Source organism: Danio aesculapii, chromosome 1 (assembly GCF_903798145.1).
Source record: "Danio aesculapii chromosome 1, fDanAes4.1, whole genome shotgun sequence".
NCBI lineage: Eukaryota > Metazoa > Chordata > Actinopteri > Cypriniformes > Danionidae > Danio > Danio aesculapii.
This window is the reverse complement of record NC_079435.1, coordinates 52948164-52970833: the sequence shown is the minus strand read 5'-3', so window position 1 is coordinate 52970833 and position 22670 is coordinate 52948164. Positions and strand designations below refer to the sequence as shown.

The window sequence follows — 22670 nt, the reverse complement described above, 5'->3', positions numbered from 1 at the left end:
ACTGCAAAATAACAAACCTCCTGGGATGTATTTGGTGCTCTCCAGAAATGTATATAGGGGTACATAATCAGAATTAGCTTGGGTTGCAATTAATAGTTATATATTTTGTTTCACAGATTTATGGGATTGTAAAGTTTGCAGGCGTGTGATTCACGTTGTAGCTGTTTGATTTGGTCCATGGCTTATAATGCTTGGATGAAGGCTTCCTTATGACTAGAAAATAACTAGAAAAATTACAGAATGCCTTAAATAAAGCGAGCAGACACTAATGCACTCTATTATAGTTTACTGACCTTTGCAGTTACAAGAATGCACAAGAATAATTAATTCAGGAAATCTACACTGCATGCAATAAAAGGCATCTCAAATGTTCAAATCATGATAAAGCTAAACTTTTCCCTACTAAGGTCGATTCAGTTCAGCATAATCCACTGGAGCTCTGTAAAAGGGGAAGGCACTATTGCTGTAATTCATAAATAATGAGGGTGGTCCACACTTGTTCTTTCACGGTCTGTAGCTACAGTATGAGGCAACAGAGGACATCACATGCAATTCCACAGCCTCAAACTGAAATAAAGAAACAAACGAGTCGTTTTAATGCATGCTGTATTCAAAGCTATATAATGCAAACATACTTCAAAAGGTTCGCAGATACTTTATTGTTCACAAGCGCTCAATGAATTTCTTTTCCTTTGAGCTGTGAAAATGTTTTTGTCGTGACACAAACACCTCTGCGTGATTTGTTTGAAAGAATCATACAATAGATACATAACAACACTTCTGCTTAGTTGCTTTAATTATTCGAGTCAAGTAATTAATCCCGCTCACTATTGTGGTTCCCATCAGCATTTCATTTAGATGCATGATTGTGTGTGATCTTTTTTTCTTTCTGAAACTCTTTACTGATTTTTATGCATCTGCCAATTCTAAGATTTTGGAACTTTCTGGATGTTCATATACAGTGTATTATTAGTCCAACACAACACACCCAAATAGGGCTGAGAGATATGGCAAAAATGGAATCTTGATAATTATTTCCTTATTGAACAATATCGATATATATTTCGATATAAGTTGTTAATGCTTCCAGATTTAAAAGAGTACCCCAACAATGACTGAAGCAAAACAAATTTGAGGGTCCATTGAAGGGTGGCCGAACATTAGATACATTTCTAGTACCAACACACTTTTAGATTCCCATTGTTGCACATTGCTGCTGTGTGATTAGCTCTGAAATCAATATAAAGTATAAAAGTCCAGGGCATATCATTGTTATTGACATAAATTTTATCGCGATTTGATATAATATCGTTTATTAGCCCATCGCTACATCCAACACAGGCGATTTGTGAATACGTAGCCTCATATACATTTCTGGAGAGCTTGAATTATTTGCATTTCGCCTTTCAAACAAATGCTACGGGGATAGCATGACGCCAACAAAGGCTCCTGTTTCTTTTCACGCTTCCAGCTGACCACTTACCTCTATCTGGACAGCTTTTCCACTGTAACCAGTTTGCCCAGTAACTCGCCACGTACGTCGGGCGGACTTGAGATCCAGAGCGAAGTTGACCGTGATGCCGGCGTTCAAGTCCTGCGAAGAACGGTTCCAGTAAGATAAAACAATTAAATAAAACAAAACAGAAGGCAAAAATAAAATAAACAAGTATTACAGGGTGATAGCGTGGTAAAATCTGAAAACGTGGTAGAAACTATTATTCTGGATTGGTTTTATAAACACTGTCGGTTGGGTTTAGGGAAGGGGGTGGGTGTGGTGATCAGCTGGTCAGTCACTTAGTCCACAGCGCTGGACTTATGGTGGATTTATGCAAGAACAGTAAGCACGAATGGCACTTGCAAAAGAATTTTGAGATCTGAAAAGGCGTACACAGCGACCTCTGGTGGATTCGCGAAAACAAAAAACTGCAAAATCGTAAAATTCATATCAAATCTTTTCTAGTCATCTCTACTTACATCAGTCAAACTGACTAAAAGGATTAAGTTCAACTTTGAATATCTTAAAACAATTAGTTGAAACAATTCCCCTATTAAAATAAGTTAAAGTAACATAAAAGCTTTTGTTGTAATGTTTTTTCTTATTATTTTTTACTGTGTACTAGAAAGAAAGCATCTAAAATAGACTTTAGTTTCGAGCGTTTCGTTTATTACAGATCATCTAATGTTCAGATTTTGTGCTGGAAGTCTTTGCAAATTTGTGCATGTTAAATTAGATCATTCAAAATTTGCCAATTTGCATGTAACATTTTAGAAAAAAATATTTTCAATTCCAGCATCTCGGTGGAGCAGTAAGTTGCCGATCGCCTCACAGCAAGAAGGTTGCTAGTTCGAGCCCCTGCTTGGTCAGTTGGCATTTCTGTGTGGAATTTGCATGTTGTTCGCGTGTTTTTTTTTTTTTGTGTACACTCACAATGACAACAAATGTATGTGCTTTTGCAAAATAAGGATATTAAACAGTGTAGGCATTCTTTCTATTGTCTTTCCGCAAACTGTTTTTAGAAATGTATCAATAAAATGAACGTCAGCAAATACTCAACAAAGAGGCATGAGAGATATATATATATATATATATATATATATATATATATATATATATATATATATATATATATATATATATATATATATATATATATATATAGAAAGCTTCAGTCCGCCAGCCTCAGGGCTTTCGGTTAATTGTCATTCCATACAAAATCGCGTTTAAGATCTGATTTCTTTAAAAAGCAGCCATCGTTACTGCTTGGCTGAGATAGGATATAAAGTGGGTGTTAGACCAAACAAGAAGCACTGCATTTAATTATATTTTTCCACACTATGTCTTTAAGATGGCGACACAGTGGCGCAGTAGGTAGTGCTGTCACCTCACACTAAGAAGGTCGCTGGTTCGAGCCTCGGCTGGGTCAGTTGGCCTTTCTGTGTGGAGTTTGCATGTCCTCCTTTCATTCGCGTAAGTTTCCTCCGGGTGCTCCGGTTTCCCCCACAGTCCAAAGACATGCGGTACAGTTGAATTGGGTAGGCTAAATTGTCCATAGTGAATGGGTGTGTATAAATATTTTCCAGAGATGACATTACAACGTCAATGCTGTAAAAGACACCTTATGAAATTGACAATAGTCACATAAAAGTTTCACCGGAAGTTCATCATTGACTGAAAAACATTAGCTGTGCATATAACCCATTGAATAAGCTAAATTGGTGGTAGTGTAAGTGTGTGAATGCAAGAGTGTATGGGTGTTTCCCAGCGTTAGGTTGCAGCTGTAATGGCATCCGCTGCGTAAAGATATGCTGGATAAGTTGGCGGTTCATTCTGCTGCGGCGACCCCAGATTAATAAAGGGACAAAACCAAAATGAATGAATGTTTTAAATTCTTAATGTAATTAATTTACTGTGTAATAACTATTAGTTGTTTTTTTCACCCTGTTCACCTACAGTGTCTTTGAGCATATGACAGCTAGTTCAGAGGTTCTTTATCACAATTCATAAGCACGTGTGTGTGTCCGCGTGTCCTATGGGAGCCAAACTGCTCTTTCCCACGAAGTTCCAGTGGGAGGTTCCCATGGTAACACAAGAATCGGAAGCTACCGTAATTGGTGTCTTTTTTCCAGTCTCTGTTTTGTCTGGCTCTTGATCTCCGTCGCTTTATCTATCTTTTCCTCTTTCTCTCTTTCTCTATGTGTGTGTGTCTCTTTCTTCCCTTTGTGTCTGTCCGTTCTTCATCTAGCGGCCTTTCTGCTCGCCTGCCTTTTAAACAGCAACTAATTCCACACACTTATATTGATTTAACACTTAAAATGATATTTACATCCCCAGGAAAGGCTGTAATTCTGCTAGGAATCACGCTGGGCTGGGATCCCGCTTGTACTCACTAATAAGAACATGTACTCTGTATGATGCATTATACCACAGGTAATGCCCTGGAAATTGCATTAAATCGCTTTGGTAACCACAAATCATGTCAATGGTTGGCTGATCATACTGCAAAAATTAAACTATCACTCATGTGATTGATAATGGATACAGTTAACACATTCATAACCTCTAACCAGATAATTCATAACTAAACAGATCAACAGTGTAAGTGTTGTCAGTATTCTATAAGTAGATCTTATAAAGATCTATCCATCCATCCATTCATTGCTGATTTGTTCTGTTTGTTCTGCCTGTCTATCCATCCATCCATTGATTTATTCATTTGTTTGTTTTATAATTTATTCATTCAATCATTTTATCTGTCTGTATGGCCACCTATCCTTTTTTTTATAGTTTATTTATTCCTGCATTTGTTCTGTCATTCTGTCTCTCTGTCTTTTTATCTTTACTACTATGTGTACGTGAACTTCTTTGTTATTTTTATCCAACTGTTGTTTGTTTGTTTATTTGTTCATTCATTCATTTTTCTTCTGCTTAGTCCCTTCATTCATCTGGGGTCGCCACAGTGGAATGAACCACCAACTTATCCAGCATATGTTTTACACAGCGGATGCTTTTCCAGCTGCTACCCAGTACTGGGAAACATCCATACACACATCCACTTCGGACAATTTAGTTTATTTAATTCTCCTATAGCGCATGGGGAAACCGGAGCACCTGAAGGAAACCCACGCCAACGCGGGGAGAACATGCAAACTCCGCACAGAAATGCCAACTGGCCCAGCCAGGACTTGAACCAGCGACCTTCTTGCTGTGAGGCAACAGTACTAACCACTGAGCCGCTGTGTCACCCTCAGTTGTTCATTCATGCTGTTATTCATTCCTTTATTCTGCCTGTCCATCCATCTGTCCAATCCTTTATCCATTCATCCATCCATCCATCCATCTGTCCAATTCTTCATCCATCCATCCATCTGTCCAATCCTTTATCCATCCATCCATCCATCTGTCCAATCCTTCATCCATCCATCCATTCGTCCAATCCTTCATCCATCCATACATCCACCTATCTGTCCAATCCTTTATCCATCCATCCAAAGTCGGGCTATTTATTGTGAGTTTGGATTAATCTGATTGGCTTACTAATGATTACAGATGAGAGACCAGCTGCGATCAATAATATCACATGCTCCTCTCGAAATTAGTTTGTGAAACTTTACTTTTTCTTTCTGTCATCCATGCATCCATCTATTCATGCAATCATTGTTTATTTGTCTGTTCTAGTTGTTCATGCTATCACTTTATCTGACTGTCCATCCATCTATCCTTCTATAGTTTATTAGTTCATCATTCTGTCATTCTTTCTCTCTCTGTCTATCTTTCACTGTTATATCTAGTATATTCTATCATCTACGCTTCAATTTATTCATGCCTCCATTGTTCATTTGTTCTAAAGTTTGTTTATTCTATCATTTCACCTGTCTGTCTGGTTGTCCATCTGTCTGCCCATCCATCCATCCATCCATCCATCCAACCATCCATCCATCCATCAATAGCTTATTTGTAGCTTATTTGTTCCTGCAATTGTTTTATAAATGTATCTTTCTGTCTCTCTGTCTACCTTTACTATTTACTATTCTATGTTTTTTGTTTGTTGTTTGATTATTCAGTCAATCATTGTGTTGTTTGTTTTTTCTTTTAATCCATCTATCCATCCATTCATCCATCCATCCATCCCTCCACCCAACCATCACAAATTTGCTCCATCAATAATTGTATTGCTTGTTCATTCTGTCGTTCTGCAAGTCTATCCATCCATCCATTGTTTGTTTTTCCATCCATCCATCCATCCATCCATCCATCCATCCATCCATCCATCCATCCATCCATCCATCCATCCATCCATCCTTCCTTCCATCTATCAATAGCTCATTTGTTCTTGCAATTGTTTTATCAATCTATCTTTCTGTCTCTGTCTACTTTATATTATATTATAACTATGATATGTTTGTTCTGTTTGTTGTTTGTTTTTTCATTCAACCATTGTGTTGTTTGTTCCTTCTTTTGGTCTATCCATCCATCCACCCAACCATCGCTAGTTTGCTCTATCAATAATTTCATTGTTTATTCATTCTGTCGTTCTGCAAATCTACCCATCCATCCATCCATCCATCCATCCATCCATCCATCCATCCATCCATCCATTAATAGCTTATTTGTAGCTTATATGTTCCTGCAATTGTTTTATAAATGTATCTTTCTGTCTCTCTGTCTACCTTTACTATTTACTATTATATGTTTGTTGTTTTAATGTTCAGTCAATCATTGTGTTGTTTGTTCTTTCTTTTGGTCCATCTATCCATCCATTCATCCATCCATCCATCCCTCCACCCAACGATCACAAATTTGCTCCATCAATAATTGTATTGCTTGTTCATTCTGTCGTTCTGCAAGTCTATCCATCCATCCATTGTTTGTTTTTCCATCCATCCATCCATCCTTCCATCTATCAATAGCTCATTTGTTCTTGCAATTGTTTTATCAATCTATCTTTCTGTCTCTGTCTACTTTATATTATATTATAACTATGATATGTTTGTTCTGTTTGTTGTTTGTTTTTTCATTCAATCATTGTGTTGTTTGTTCCTTCTTTTGGTCTATCCATCCATCCACCCAACCATCGCTAGTTTGCTCTATCAATAATTTCATTGTTTATTCATTCTGTCGTTCTGCAAATCTACCCATCCATCCATCCATCCATCCATCCATCCATCCATCCATCCATCCATCCATCCATCCATCCATCCATCCATCCATCCATCCATCCATTAATAGCTTATTTGTAGCTTATTTGTTCCTGCAATTGTTTTATAAATGTATCTTTCTGTCTCTCTGGTTACCTTTACTATTTACTATTATATGTTTGTTGTTTTAATGTTCAGTCAATCATTGTGTTGTTTGTTCTTTCTTTTGGTCCATCTATCCATCCATTCATCCATCCATCCATCCCTCCACCCAACGATCACAAATTTGCTCCATCAATTATTGTATTGCTTGTTCATTCTGTCGTTCTGCAAATCTACCCATCCATCCATCCATCCATCCACCAATAGCTCATTTTGTTTCTGCAATTGTTCTATTATCATAGTGTCTCTCTGTCTGCCTTTATTATTTACTATTATATGTTTGTTCTGTTGTTTGTTTGTAAATTTATTCATTCAGTCATTGTGGTGTTTGTTCTGGTCTTTGTTGTTTCTTTTGGTCTGTTCATCCATCCATCCATCCACCCAACTGTTGGTAATTTGTTCTATCAATTAATTTATTGCTTGTTCATTCTGTCATTCTGCAAATCTATTCATCCAACCGTTTGTTTGTTTTTCCATCCATCCGTCCATCCATCCATCCATCCATCCATCCATCCATCCCTTGATTGTCCATTAGTTTTTTCTATAATTCTCTCATTCTTTCTATTGTCATATTATTCAATTCTCTCTCTCATTTTATTCATTCTATCTTTCGCTCGCTATCTATCGCTAGATAGATCTATCTGTTCATATCGCCACACCTTCTCGAACACTCAGGTCTTCTTCTTCCATTCACCTCACAGTTCCCTCTGTCCGCCTTGTCGCCATGGGGAGCAAATCCCTCAGCCACTCTGCTCCTCAGCTTTAGAATTCACTTCCTCCTGATTTCTGCAATTTAGACTCTCTTTCACAATTTAAATCCAAACTCAAAACACATCTGTTTAGAACAGCTTATTCTCTTTAACTCGACTGTATTTTAAACATTTTGTATTGTATTCTATTGACTTGTATTGGGTTTTTATTTGAACTGATTGTTCTAGCTGTCTTGTACGGTGACCTTGAGTGTCAAGAAAGGTGCCTTTAAATAAAATGCATTATCTATCTATCTATCTATCTATCTATCTATCTATCTATCTATCTATCTATCTATCTATCTATCTATCTATCTATCTATCTATCTATCTATCTATCTATCTATCTATCTATCTATCTATCTATCTATCTATCTATCTATCTATCTATCTATCTATCTATCTATCTATCTATCCTTTTTTCCATCCATCCATCCATTCATTGTTTGTTTATCTCATAATTTAATCTGTCAGTCCATCTCAAAATTTATTTGTCTATTTATTGGTATCAATCCATTTAATATCATGATTATGTCCTGCTTTTCCTTTTATATCCCCTTGTTTTTGCCTTCAGACTGTTGTCCTACCCAGGCACGAAATGACCTTTTAAATATGTTGACTTGAAGTGAGTGAAACCCACTGAGTTCTCGCTTTTTTCAGCTGTCTTTTTCTTCACTTCACATCAAAAGCCACCAAATCGTTACTAAGCAACCATAGAAACAGTTGCGTATAATGGTTTGTTGGAGTAATCAGGATAATGAGCAAATGCAGTGTGTGCATACAGTATGTGTGTTTTGTTTATGTTTGCATTCAGATGCACCTCATGAAAATATAAAAATAAGCTCGCTGCATGAACTCGCATAAACCCCATCAAGCCACATGGAGGGATTACACACTGTCCACACACGCACAAGTACTAGTTTTCTCAGAATCGACTTTCCTAGACTTGTCAATAAATAATGATGAATGCCAGATCTGTTTCCATTTAACTGGATTCATATACACTAGTAGAGTTCAAAAGTTTGAGATCAGTACGTTTTTAAAAGAAATCAGTAGTCACCAACGACTCATTTGCTTGATCAAACATACAGTAAACATGTCACATTATTAAGTAAATTTTCTATTGGAGTATATTTAAAATTTTAATTCATTCCTGCATGTGATGCCTTGCTGAATTGTCAGCATTCTTACTGCAGTCTTCAGTGAGAGTGTTTACATGCACAAAATAATTGGAGATTACTTCAGAAACTGGCTTTTATGCAGACAACTGCATTTACATGAAATTCTAAAGTTTGCTTTATTACCGGAAGTGATGTCACAGCCCAATCATCAGCGGGCAAATATTAGTGCATTTAAAAACATTAAATTATTGGATAAACAGAACAAACAAAAGGAAATAATTTATTTGAATCACAAATGCTTTGTATCTTTCTAAATGTTTTACTGTCACTTTACTGAAATTATAGGATTTAATCGTCTTCTTTGCTAAACTTTTTAAACTTGGTTCTCTTATTTTCTATTAAACTGTATATTATATCTAAAGTTTGGGGCTAGTTCTGTATATTTTGTTTAGTAATATTGACTCTTTTTTAAGTAACACTTAAATAAAAAAGCTATATTAAAGCTGAATATATATTAAATGTATTATATTAAGTATTTACTGTAAATTTAAATGCATCATTGATTAATAAAAAGAATGCATTCCTCATATAGTCCTTTAAATGATAATCTATACTGTATTTCACGTGTTGTTGATGATACACTGAAAAATCTACAATCTTGTTTTTATGATCAGTAGCTGGTACAAAACCGTTTATTTTTATTTTTTTTTATCTACTAACGATTAAGGTCTTGGTCAACCTGTTTAATTTATGCTCTCAACAGCTACTAGCAACAAATCAAATGCCATATTCCAAATACCAGCTTGACCTTAAACTGGTTTGACCAGGTTTTTCCAGCAGGGAGTTGCATGAAATATTCTGAGCTCTATTGAAAATGTTTTTTTTTTTTCAGTTTGTGCTATAGAAGTCCTGGAGGAGCGAGTCTTTGACCATATTGCCAGAAACCAAATCATTGTGTTTTTGCAGCACATTAGACCCTGGAGATCTCAAGAAATCTCATATCTGTGTTTTCAACCATTTATACACTGACGCCTTCAGCTCTATTATATCAAGGAGTCGAGGAGTACACAATGTTGAATTTTACTAATACGATGTGAGGGTGACTTGCTAATTTTCAGATGCGTTATGACAGCATACTCCAGGCTTTCATTTGGTGTTTTGAGCCTTTGTGCTGAAGCATATCTCTGTGTGTGTATGTGTCAGTGTTATTTAAGGTAGGGGACGACAGGTGAACATAGTACAAAAACAGATATCAACATAGTTTACAGTTGATTAAGCACATTAATATACTGTAATATATAACATAGTGTATTTATTTGTCTTACATGCAGTTTGATCTGCTGTTTTGCTATGCAGGGATTTTTTTATCACTCCTTAAATCAGAAAATATGCTCATCATCTGGAAAGAAATTGCAAGAATGTTGCATAAACCAAGTTAAAAATTATATGAACAAACCTCTCAGAGTAAATGGGAATAAAAGTGATTGACTTTTAAATGAAACAATTGCCTGTCTTTCCTAAAGTTTTATTTATATGCATATAGTATTAATTAATATTTTTAAAATAATTGTATTTATTGTATTTTTTTATTTTGTAATATAATTCAGTATTTTTATAGTATTCATTTAAATTTATATAAATTTTTAGTTAACATATTCAAATTGAGTAATTGTTTAATTTATTATTTATTAAAATAATTCAATAAAATAATATTGTGTATATGTGTATATTATTATAGCTTAATTTAAGTTTAGTTTAATATCTAATATTTATTATTATTATTATTTCCCTTTTGCAAATTTTTCTTATTACTTCGGCTAATTTCAGTTATGTTTCAGTGCAACATTTAAAAAAATATATATTTCTTTCTGAACTCTTTATCTATTCAGTGTTATATTTTATTTTAGTGAAGTGCAACATATTTTATATCCTTAGGGATTTTTCATATTTATTTTATTTGGTTTTATACATTTTTATGCATTATTTTATTTATAGTAAACTCTTCTTAACACCTTTTTTACAAAGAGCAGCTAACATTTTTGATCTGTTTCTAATATGTGTATTTCATTTGATTTTGTGTTTAAAATATTTGCTTTTTGTTTGAGCTTTCAACTTTTACAATTACTGGAAAAAGATGTTTAATAGTCTGTTAATGCACTCAAAAAAATAAATTTCGTTACTTCTTTAAACTACTTATTTACAACCCAGGGTCATTCTGATTTCATACTCCTATATTTATTTCTGGAGATTGCTGTGTGCACTTTTTCAGATCTCAAATTTCTCTTGCTAGTACCATTCATGCCTGCTGTTTTTTCATAAATGCACCAGAGGCCGCTGTCGACTGACTGACTGACTGTCTGATCGACTGACCCACCCTCCTCCTTCCCTAAACCCAACCAATAGTGTTTTCAAAAGCACTGATTGACCAGCGCCCGCCCACTTTCCTAAACCCAACTTACAGTGTTTTCAAAAGCAATCCAGAAACGGAAAACCCTCGTAGCAGCCTGATTTTTACCACGTTTCCAGATTTTACCACATTCTCACATGTTATTTACTTGTTTATTTTATTTTTTGCCATTTGTTTTTGTTTTACCTGCATTTTGGAATTGTTCTTCACCAAACTCGAAGCCCATCAATGCAGTCAACTCCACTCTGTGTCTCAAGTCTGCCGACATACGTGGAAAGCCACCGGACAAACTGACAACAGCGGAAAAGCTGTTTACATGGACGTAAGTGGTCAGCTAGTAAGAGCAAAAAGAAACAACGTCATACCACCTTGTAGCATTAGTTTTAAGACGAAATGCAGCCATATGTATCTCTGGCTACATAATTTGCGATCTCCAGAAATCTATAAAGGGCTACGTTTTCAGAATGAGCCTATGTTGCTTATTTAAAATGAGCTGAATCAACACAATTCTTGAGTGTTTTTGGGGGACAAGTACAATTTTTTTTATGTTCAATCCACTTAAATTTGTAAAAACAATTAAGGTAACTTAATGAGTTTGTGTTGGGACAATATGAAAGAGAATAGTGTGGAACCCAGCATTTTTTACAGTGTACATAATTTAAAGAGATAGTTCCCCCGAAAATAAAAACATCTTCTGACTTTCATCCGTCAACAGAACACAAAATAACACTACACTACAAGTCAGTTCCAAAACAAAACTGGACCCCACTGACTGTCATCAAAAATATCTAATTCTCAGAAAGAGAACTTTCCCTCTTCTGTTTCCTATCACCATCAGCATTATCTTCAGCAGAAATGGCATCAATGTGACCACAACAATCTTGCGGATGAGAGACGAGAGCTGGGGTTGTCTGTATGCATTAGGCTGGGGTTTGGGATGAATGTTTGATGAGGGAAATGCTGCATGTCCCAGTTCTAGCGAGAGGGAAATCGGCTGGAATTCCAGTAGGCTTTCTCTGAGACCGAGACCTGAGGAAACAGCAGATGAGATGCAGATGCATACTGTATATCTACTGTAGTGTTTAGGCTTTAGAAGCAAGTTTATTGGCACCTATTGTGCAAAATCCACTTTTATTTGAGGTTTGGTTTTGTAAATCCCCATTCAACCTAAACAGTCTCATTAGGCATGCTGTTTTAATTGTCTGAGCAATGTCCTCACTTGTAAGTTGCTTTGGATAAAAGTGTCTGCTAAATGAATTATTGTAAAACGTAACTATGATGTCACATTGTTTAGGCTCACGACCAGTTCTGCATTATTGTAGCTTTATTGAGTTGTGTTTGGTTTGTAATGTATCTGCTCTAAACTTGAGCAGCTATATCGACTACAATTGCTGCCTCTACACTAAAGCCATGGTCACTACATGATTTGCCCCATTGTCTGCATTTCTAGGCATAGAAATGCATACGACAATCACTTGTTCTGTTGACCATCCAACAGATTTTTGCATGCTTAAACTTTATTGTGACCACGTGACTGTGGCTTTACCCATCAGTCTCGCACATTCACTGTTTTTGTAGTTTTTTTTTGCTTGCTTTTGTAGTTGTGTGCACAGAGCTGCACTTCAGATTTCAACTGTAAAAATAGCAGACAACCCAGGTAACCTTTGGAGACTCATTTAAACATACTACGATTTAGAACAAACATTTATTTTATTTTTTTTTTATTTGTGACTTATGGATGCAAATTAGGATGTAGCAAATGTCTTTATATATAATTTTTTTTCCGGGTTTTTCACCTTTAATTGATAGGGCAATAAAGAGTATTGAAAGGATAGTGTGGGGAGCAGAGAGAGGGGAAGGATCAGCATAGGACCACAAGGCGGGAATCAAACTCGGGTCGCCGTGAGCACCGGAGTGCATGTGTCGACACACTAACCACTGCACCACTGGCGCCGACAGCGAATGTCTTTGAAGGTAATCTGGAGAGTTACATTTTCAACATTAGAACTTCACGATACAAAGATCAAGTTCCCATAATGAATTTAAAAGTTTCACACAAAATACAGAAACTGGTAAAGGCTGTAATGATAATTATGTTACAGTATAGGTATGCAAAGACTATGTGTATAGACCAATTTGGAGTAGATGTTACAGTTAGGTCATTTGCAGCTGGTCACAGAAATACCAACGCAATCTCACGGCAATCTAAATCAATCTAACTTTTTGATTTAGGATTTAGGAGTTTAGGGGTTGGGTGCCACGCTTCCTTTTTAAAATCGTACAAGTACGTACGACTGAACTCATACGAATTCGTATGTATTAGCCACTAAACTGACAAAACGTAAAATACTTTCTCATGAGATCAGTCTGGAAATACACTGTAACAAGTGAAGGGGAAACTTGTAAAATCTTTTTATGTCAAAATCAGAATGCAAAGGATTTTTATAGAATAATAATAATAATATAGATAACATTTCTAGAGCGCTTTTCTGGCTACACAGAGAGCTTTACACATTTTTGGGGAAACTTCCTTATCCATCACCAGTCTTCAAATACTGTCTTCAAAGACGGCATTTAAAGCTAATTGTGGACGATTAACAGAAACAATGTAGAGAATAACAGGTTGCTTTTCCTTATCACTATTGTGAGATATAATCTCAGAATTCCGAGAATAAAGTCAGAATTTTAAAATGTAAAATCAAATTAATCTTTTTTAGCAATTATTATATTATTAAAACCATTGTACCACCTCTGAAACCATTAATCTCTGGCATCCCGAATGTTTACAAACTGGTAATTCTCCTGTAGACTACATCCACTTTTAAAGACAGAGCAGGAGTATGCAGCTCATTTGCATTTATGGGAACAATTGTGTTTTAACTGTCTGTGAATATAACCAGTTTCTATTGCACAAATGGATGATTTCTATTTTTTATAATCACACTTAAACACGATCACAAAACAGAAACAAAAACAGTCTGCAGAATCTTTTTTTGTTTTGATTGACATTCTTCCTTTGTACGTGTCATCAGAGGGGAAAAGCCCCGCCCATTAGTGACCATCATTTCCTCATTAGCATAAAACGTTAGTATTGTTTTTGAATCTGCCGCTATGCTGACACATAGGCATTTGTAGCCCCGCCCTCTTTTGAAAAGAGCACAGTCTCATTTTAATTTAAAGCAACAGTGACCAAAATGGCACAATTATGATCAAAGCCTCAAAGAGCTGTTTCAAAAAGCATTATTATGAGGGTATTTTAAGCAGAAACGTCACATACACACTCTAGGGACATCAGAGACTTATTTTACATCTTGTAAAAAGGGGCTTAATAGGTCCCCTTTAAAGTGATACACACTAAAAACAGCTCTTTTTTAACATAAAAAAAATCCCCATTTCACCATGTTATAACAGATGATTTGTAGGGTATTTTGAGCTGACACATTGTGTGGACACCCAAGTACAATACTACATGTAAAAAGGGGCATAATGGATGCTCTTTAAATCCTGATTGGCTGGTAAATGAGATGTGATGGAAATGAGGATAACAGCAGGATTTACAGTGGTGATTGAGATGGTGTGTTGCTGCGAGCGCTTTATGATTAATGAGGTATAATGTTTGGTCTGAATGCAGTGCCTGTGGGGCTGACTTACAGCGGCAGGTACTGTATGTGTGGGGATCACTGCGCTGTAATCTGAAAACTCTAATGCAGTTTTTTAATTACACCCATATGAAAACACAATGGCTTTATTGCATTTTATTACAGTATATGTAATATGATCACAAACAGGAGCTGAGCGTATTAAATGAAGGCGTTATTAAAACAGGCATTATGGATGGCCTTTTTAAATTCTATTATTTTAACCTTCTTGAGAACAAAATCAATAATTTATCTACAAATGTACATTATTCATGCTCAGTTACATCTATTTCACCACTTGATTTTTTAAGCTCTGTGTTAAAAAAACTATTCTTTCCTATCCTGTTGTTGATGGGGAAATATAGCAGTAAGAGCGTACAGTGAAGTAGAGTAAGTGTTGAGAAGGAAGTTATCTACACATGAAATTGAGATACTGTAATTATATGATTGTTTTTGTGTGTCTTTTTCTAAGCTCTTTTTAAATCTGTTCTCAACTGTACAAAAATATGGTTAAAATATAAATAATAAGTCATTTTTCTTTAAAGAACACTTATTTTTGTTAACTAGCACTTTATTTTTTATTTTTAAGTACACCTAATACAGTTCAGGTGCCATTACACCAGGGCTATTCAATTGGTGGCCAGGCAATTTGTTCCAGTCCTGCAAATATTGTGACCAAGACATCAAAAATAAACTTAGTTCAGTCAAAAAGCAGTCGCTATAGTTATAAAGTGATGTGCGTCTGTTCAATACAGCACAAGCTGCAGTTGAAGGCTCTGCACAGACAGTGAAATTAAAAGTAGCTAAAGCTTGCCTGAAAAGTAGCAAAATGTTGCCAGATGACGTCACACACTAATTTCTCAAATTGTAGCCAAATTAATGTTAAAAATTGCTAAATGTTTTGCTTGGTGCTTTTTGAAAAAAAGTTGCTAGGGTAGTATGAAAAGTTGCTAAATTTAGCAACAGAATTGCTAAGTTGGCAACACTGTGCACAGAGTGAGTCAAGTGACATTAAGCGAGTGGGGCGGGCAGGCGAAAACATTTGGATATGTTTGTAGAAAAGGCCTTTTGTCCAATGCACTGTTATCGTTAATAGGGATGCAACAATTAGCCGATTTCACTATTAACTGTGCTTTAATTCATTACGATTAATTAATTGTAAAGGCTTCTCAACGCTGCGTTTCTGTTGCATGGAACAAAACTGCTGCAACTAAACAAAGTTATGCCAACTGTGTGCTAGTTTGAAGTTCCGAGCTTATACAGAGGCTAATACGCATGCACACTGGGTAATCTATAGCAGCGGGGCATTCACATATTGTGTCTTTTCCACGCGCAAGTTCATTATTTCCAATGGAGACGTGCACATATTGGAAGCGGTGCGCACACGGCTCGCAAGTGGACTGACGCACACAGTACAAATGATCTCACGCTGTAGTGGTGAGAGTTGTGCATTGCTTTCAGTGCAATGTAAACAAAAGATACGTTAGACGAATTATTACAAATGAATAAAATGATTAGGTATCTATGAATGCAAATAATAACAACAGTTCAATCAAATTAGCTAATATATTAATATATAGCTTATATTAACATTCAACAAATGCAATTTTTAATTTATTCTTATTTTTATTTATTCTTTCATTGCTCTGTCATTTATTTTCATTGTAAAATTGTCACTCATGTTTAAATCAAAAACATTTTTATTTAATTTTAGGTCCAAAGAGAGAAATGGACTATTGTTTGTTTTGTATTAATATTTTGTGCTGTATTTTGGTTACTGAGCAGCAAATAACACTAAAATAGAAGCAGTTTTCTTGTGATTTTCTAAACAAGTAGTGTTTTGAGTTTAATAAATGCATAATAATCATGATAACTGTTAAACCGTGATTATTCTTCAGACTATAATCGAACAACTTAAATCTATAATTGTTGCATGCCTAATTTTTATGCAGTTTAAAACCTAACATATGCATGTGTTTGAATGTAGAAGAAGCCTACTTAAGCAGTGCACTGATTCTGTTGTGCTTCAAATCCAACATTTGAATATGTTTGTAAAAAAAAGCCACATTGTACAATAGGCATGGGACGATAACCTTTTTCAAGGTATACCACGGTTTGGAAAAGTCAAGGTTTTAAAACCGCCAAAATTTTCTGTTATACCGTTCCTAAGATATGCGTACGATTTTTTGTTTAATTATTATTATTTTTTTTTTTGTTTTTTAGGACAACAGTATCTCCTGTAGATAAGATCTCCTGTTTACAGATCCAGGGCTGGGTATCGAGTTCGATACTTTTTAAGCACCGACCGAATCGTCTCGATACTACCGAGTATCGAAAAATAATTTTCGTTCGGTACCAAATTTCGATACCCAAGGGTATAATCTTGTCAACGTCAGTGAGCTAGAAAACCTGCATCCTTAATGTGCCCTGATCAAATGCTGGTGATTGGCTGCAGCGAGGCTGTCTTGAAAATCAGCAGTTTACGGCGGTTATGCCCACTCGCGCAGTGCTTGACAAATTGTCAAATAGAAATACAAAATCGGTTAACTTTTAGCACTTCTTGCTTGTGTACCGTTAAAGTTTAAGGCCCCGTTTACACTGCAGATAAATGTGACCCAATTCCGATTTTTTGTTCATATGTGACACAGATCGGATCTGTATGATGACCGTGTAAACAGAAATATATTTCTTAAAATAAAAGTATAGAAAAAAGCATCGTTCGAAACCGGTATCGAATTCAGGGTATCGGTATCAGTATCGGTATCGAAAATTTTGGAACGATACCCAGCCCTACACTGCACTAATGTTATGTAGTTTCAAAATACAACATATTAATGTTTTGATGTAGAAAAAGCCAACGTGGGTGTCTTAAGGAGCAAAAATACAGCATATGGGCTCTTATATTGCTGTTGTGTCATCACTTATATTGCAAGTCATATCTCTCCGGCCCCTCATTTGGGATGCTTTGCATGAACTGGTCCCCACGACAAACTAATTGAATAGCCCTGCAATACACTGTAAAAAGCAGTAAAAGTGCAAAAACTTGTTGCCTTAAAAGTAACATGTTGACTTTATTCAAAGTCCCTTTAAGGCAAGTCATTTTACCCCTTGACCATCTTTGAAACGCCTCTCGGGCAGTATGCTCGGACATTCTGTCTGAATGTGGAAACATCAAATTCTCCAAAACTGTTTGTCAAGCTTGCGATTACATTACATACTTTAATTATCAATAAAATTAAACAGCAACTGTCTCTTAAGTTTTGCTTCTAAACGTTCGAAATTAAACAAAATCAGCATTTTTCAGATTGCCCAAGCTAATGCGCATGTGCACTCGGAAAGAACGAGATCACGACACCAACCACATTTATAGCAATGTTACACATTATCATCCTCTGAATAATTCTTTATCAGATCGCACTGGTCTTCTGAAGTAATCCACAACTTGATCTTGATTGCGAATCGCCTCCAGAAACGACAGCGACTCTTTGTTTTCAAGTTTGTGGGCATTTGAGTAGTTGCTATCATGTGATGTGTGTTTGACAGGATGGACTGTACCTCCCGTTCGTTTCATACAGATTACGAAACCAAAAAAAAATGTTTGTTTTCAGGTGTAGTTGGTTCATTTAAAGTAGAGATTTCAAGCTTTATATGGATATATTTCTTATGTCTGTGAAGCAAGTATTCGCTGAAATTCCAGTGCGTTTGCTGACCACACATGACACTTGTTTCCTCTGGAGAAACATCAGTCTATAACGATCAATGATTGGCTCCTGTACTAGAAGGCATGGCTTTATTCGCTATATTGACTGTTAATTTCCCTTCCAAAACTATACAAATGATATGTCTTGTGTATTCTAGAGTCTTTGCTTAAAAATATATGAAACCCATCATAACTTGGAACTGTTAAGTTGACTTAACTTAAGTTTTACAATAATCACAGTCCATTTACTATATAATATCTAGGCAACTGATTTACTAACTTTTTAAAGTAAAGTTAAAGGAAAGTCTGCCAACTTTTTACATTGTAGTTTCAAACAAACGAAGAAGCAGCGCAACTGATTTCAGCTTTGATACTGTAAAATAAATGTTTGCTGAGCAGCAAATCAACATAGCAGAATGATTTCTGAAGGATCACGCTGTGACATTTGAGACTGGAGTAGTAACTGCTACATCTCATGAATAAATGACAGTACATTACTGTTAATGGAAACACTTTACAGCAATAATATTTCTCCTCATACTTATATACTGTATGTAGTTCTTCTTTATACAGCCTTGGTGAGTGTTTGTGTTTTGTGAGTATTGGCCTTAACTGGAGCTCTACATGGTTTGAGCGGGTCAGCATGTTGGTGATTCTGCTCAACTGCGTCACACTCGGCATGTTTCAGCCCTGCCAAGACCTGGAGTGCCACACGGACCGCTGCAGCATCCTGCAGGTAACACACACATGTTGTTTTTTTGTTAATTGTGGGGACATTCCATAGGTTTCCATTGTTTTATACTGTACAAACTGTGTTTTCTATTGCACCACCCCAAGCATAACCCATCTCAAAATAAAACTCATTCTGTAGGATTTATTAGCCTTTTGAAAAAACAATGGGCTCATGGGCAATGTGCTCATAAGTCAACTTCTCCTTGTTATACCTATATCTGTTAATGAACAGTTTCTGTATTTTGTGATTCACAAGTGTTTTCTGTTTATTTACAGTTGAGAATTGCATTATGGGAGCTTGATCTCTGCTCTGACTACTTTTGATGTTGAAAATTCAACTCTACAGTTTAACACAGTGAATCTTTATTGTCATAGATTGAAATAATTTAATTTATAAAAAATAATATAGAGAGTTATAAGTCTGCAAAATAACAGAAAATAATTTACTTTTGGTTTTTGTAATATTTTTGTAGCATAATATACAACACCAATCCAGACAATATATAACTTTAAACTATTAAAAATGTTAATAAAAGTCACTTTTTCAAACTTTTCATGGTTAAAAATTGTTAAAAGCATAAATAAATGGGGAAAATTAATCAAACCATGAATGACAAAATACAGAAAACTGCTAATTTAAAGTTATTTTTACAGTGTGACATACCCATGTCATTATACACATTTGTGTCTTGATATGTCACAAAACATGTACACACACACACACACAACACACAAATAAAAAAAAAACTTATTCTTTTGAAATACACAGATTTTTGTAATTTACTGTTTTTTCCTGTTGTTGGGATTGGCTTCGTGGCAAAAGTTGTGTATTTCAATGAATGCATGTCTGTGTGTCATGTGTGTGTTCGTGTAAACACAAATAAATGGCTTGAAGAAATAGACATTTAAGCCATATTTAAAATGTTGCAGTGGATAAACAAAATAAAAAAAATTAAACCATGTGGGGTTTGTAAAAAGCAAACAGTAGACAAAAGAAGTTTTTAAACTGTATAACAATGAAGTGATGACATTTTTGTTTGCCAATCCGAAAGTTTACATCACCCTAGTTATCCTGGGGGAAAAAACTAAACAAAAAGAGATTGATTTTTCCATTGGCTTTTGGATTATACAGTAAACTCAGTGACCGTTCATATGATTTTTACACATTTTGATAATCTTCACAAATAAATACAACTTTCAAGAGTTCCCACTTGGTATTAATAGCAGGTTGGCTTGTTGTCCCAGGAGAGAACCCTGAGCTCGGAGATAATTGAGCCCAAGGCTCCTGCCCAGTCAATAAGCATATAAGGGAATCTGAGATCAAGTAGGTCTCGAGAACTCCACTTGGAACAGGGAAGAAAAGGAGGAGATGGGGTGGAAGAGGGGATTCTTTCAAAACAAAGATAGGGCAGTAGGGAAAAATCAGTCCATTTATTGTAAACTGGGATCTATCTGATTGGATTATTACTGATTACAGATGAGCAGCTCAATCATATTACATGCTCCTCTGGAAATTAGTTTACGAAACTTCACTTTGAAGTAGGGCTGTTCGATTAATCGAATCGTAATCGCGATGTGAAACGTTGGGATTAGCTAATCGCAAGAGGCTGCGATATGAAATATATATGTATTATATAATTTTCTCCACCCAGAGCAAATGCCTGACTGCCGTCTGCGTGAGACAGTCTTACTAGCCAATTGAGTGAGCACAATTTCGTTCTGAATCGATCTTCGATCAGAATTGCGCAACTGAACTATGCAGAATGCCCACAAAAGCAAACAAACATGAAAGTGCACTGAAGTGGCTTGATGGTGTCTGCCACTTCAGAAGCATTAATAGACGAATTCATATCAAAGAAAAACAGCATGTCAGAAATATGGGAATATTTTGGTTTCAAAGTCACAAACACCGAACAAAAACAGGTCATTAGTAAGAGCTGTTGTAGAATTGTTGCCACAGCATGAGGAAATACAACAACCAGCACCAAAAAAAGCACCACAGGCGGCTTTATGAGGAGTGTCTTGCTAAAAATGCTCAATCTAGGATGCGTAACATGAAAGTACAATTTCAGAGTTGTTATCAGCTGTTTCAACATATGAAAAAACATCACCAAGGCACCAGGAGATAACTAACGCCATAACTCACTACTGTTTGCTCAAGAGAAAAATGAGTGTTTCATTTCTGAATATTTATTAACAAATTTGAACAGAATGTTGGAGTTAGTTAATATCTTTTCAGTTCCTTTTTTTAACTAACTCTCACTGCATTTTAGCAGTAAGAAGCTACGATACAGAATACTGAGCTGAAGCTTGATTACAAAATTAAATCGCGAATCAAATCGAAATCGCAAGATCTGTTTAAAACAATCGAAATTAGATATTTTCCCCAAATCGCACAGCCCTGTTTTGAAGCCTAAAATGCAATAGTCAAAAGTAATAAATGCACTATGAAATTCAATGTTAAAATATGCAAATTCATCCAGCAATTAAACAAGTGAAGTCTTAATGAGTGAGTCAATGAAAAAATCCTTCTAATTAATAATTCAAAAATAGACTAGAATAGTAATTAATGTTTGTTTCCAAATCTCCAGTAAATGATGTTATTTGTTTGCTAGTCTAATCAGAATCATGAAGGCTTGAGAAAAAATAAATAAAACTGATAATCATAATTCTCAAATCATACACAAAAGCATTTATGCATTGGTGAACTGTCAGATGCGAATCATCACTGTCATAGCCATAAGCAAAACCATGAACATCAGTCGCAGACTCTGAAAAATACACTTCTTTAATCTCTCCACATCAACTTCACAAATAACCTGTGGATTCTGCATAATAACAGGAATATTACTCGCAGCATGCATTTGCTGAATGACAGAGATTGTCTTGAAATGTGCTGTCGAAGGCAGGGAATTTTGGGCTCGCTTTAGCTTGCTTTAAATGAGATCAATTAAGAGAGAAATCCTGTGGTTAGTCTGCTAGGACATCTGTGTGAACCCGAGGCAAACTGACATCTAATATCCCTAATGATCACTCTGGGACCACTTAACTCAAAGTAAGTCATAAAAAAATTGCCTCTGAAAAGTAAGATCATTAATTTGCATATGCCACTTGCGTTTAAATTTTGTTAGATGGTTTAATATCTATCTATAAAAATATCTGTAATTTTCCTTCGGCTTAGTCCCTTATATATCAGGGGTTGCCACAGTGGAATGAACCGCCAACTATTCTGGCATATGTTTTAAGCAGCGGATGCCCTTCCAGTCGCAACCCAGTACTGGGAAACACCCATACACTCTCACATTCACACACACACTCATACACTACAGCCACAGAAAGGCCCAGGCGGGACTCGAACCAGCGACCTTCTTGCTGTGAGGTGACAGTGCTAACCACTGAGCCACCATGCCATATATCCATAATAAAATTATATATTAAATACCACAGTCTGTCCAAATGCTATTGTAAATCTAAACAAAACATTAAACACCAAGTATATCTCTTTACTCGTCTTGCTCAAAAAGT

General features: G+C 35.7%; 1 protein-coding gene across 1 annotated transcript in view; it reads left to right on the top strand.

The window, feature by feature from the left end:
- cacna1hb (calcium channel, voltage-dependent, T type, alpha 1H subunit b) overlaps window positions 1-22670 on the top strand; it is a 204060-nt gene that overhangs the window by 64094 nt on the left and 117296 nt on the right. The window contains exon 2 of the mRNA XM_056453793.1: window positions 19038-19149. Coding sequence (XP_056309768.1) covers window positions 19038-19149 — 112 coding nt within the window. The remainder of the gene's footprint in view (window positions 1-19037; window positions 19150-22670) is intronic.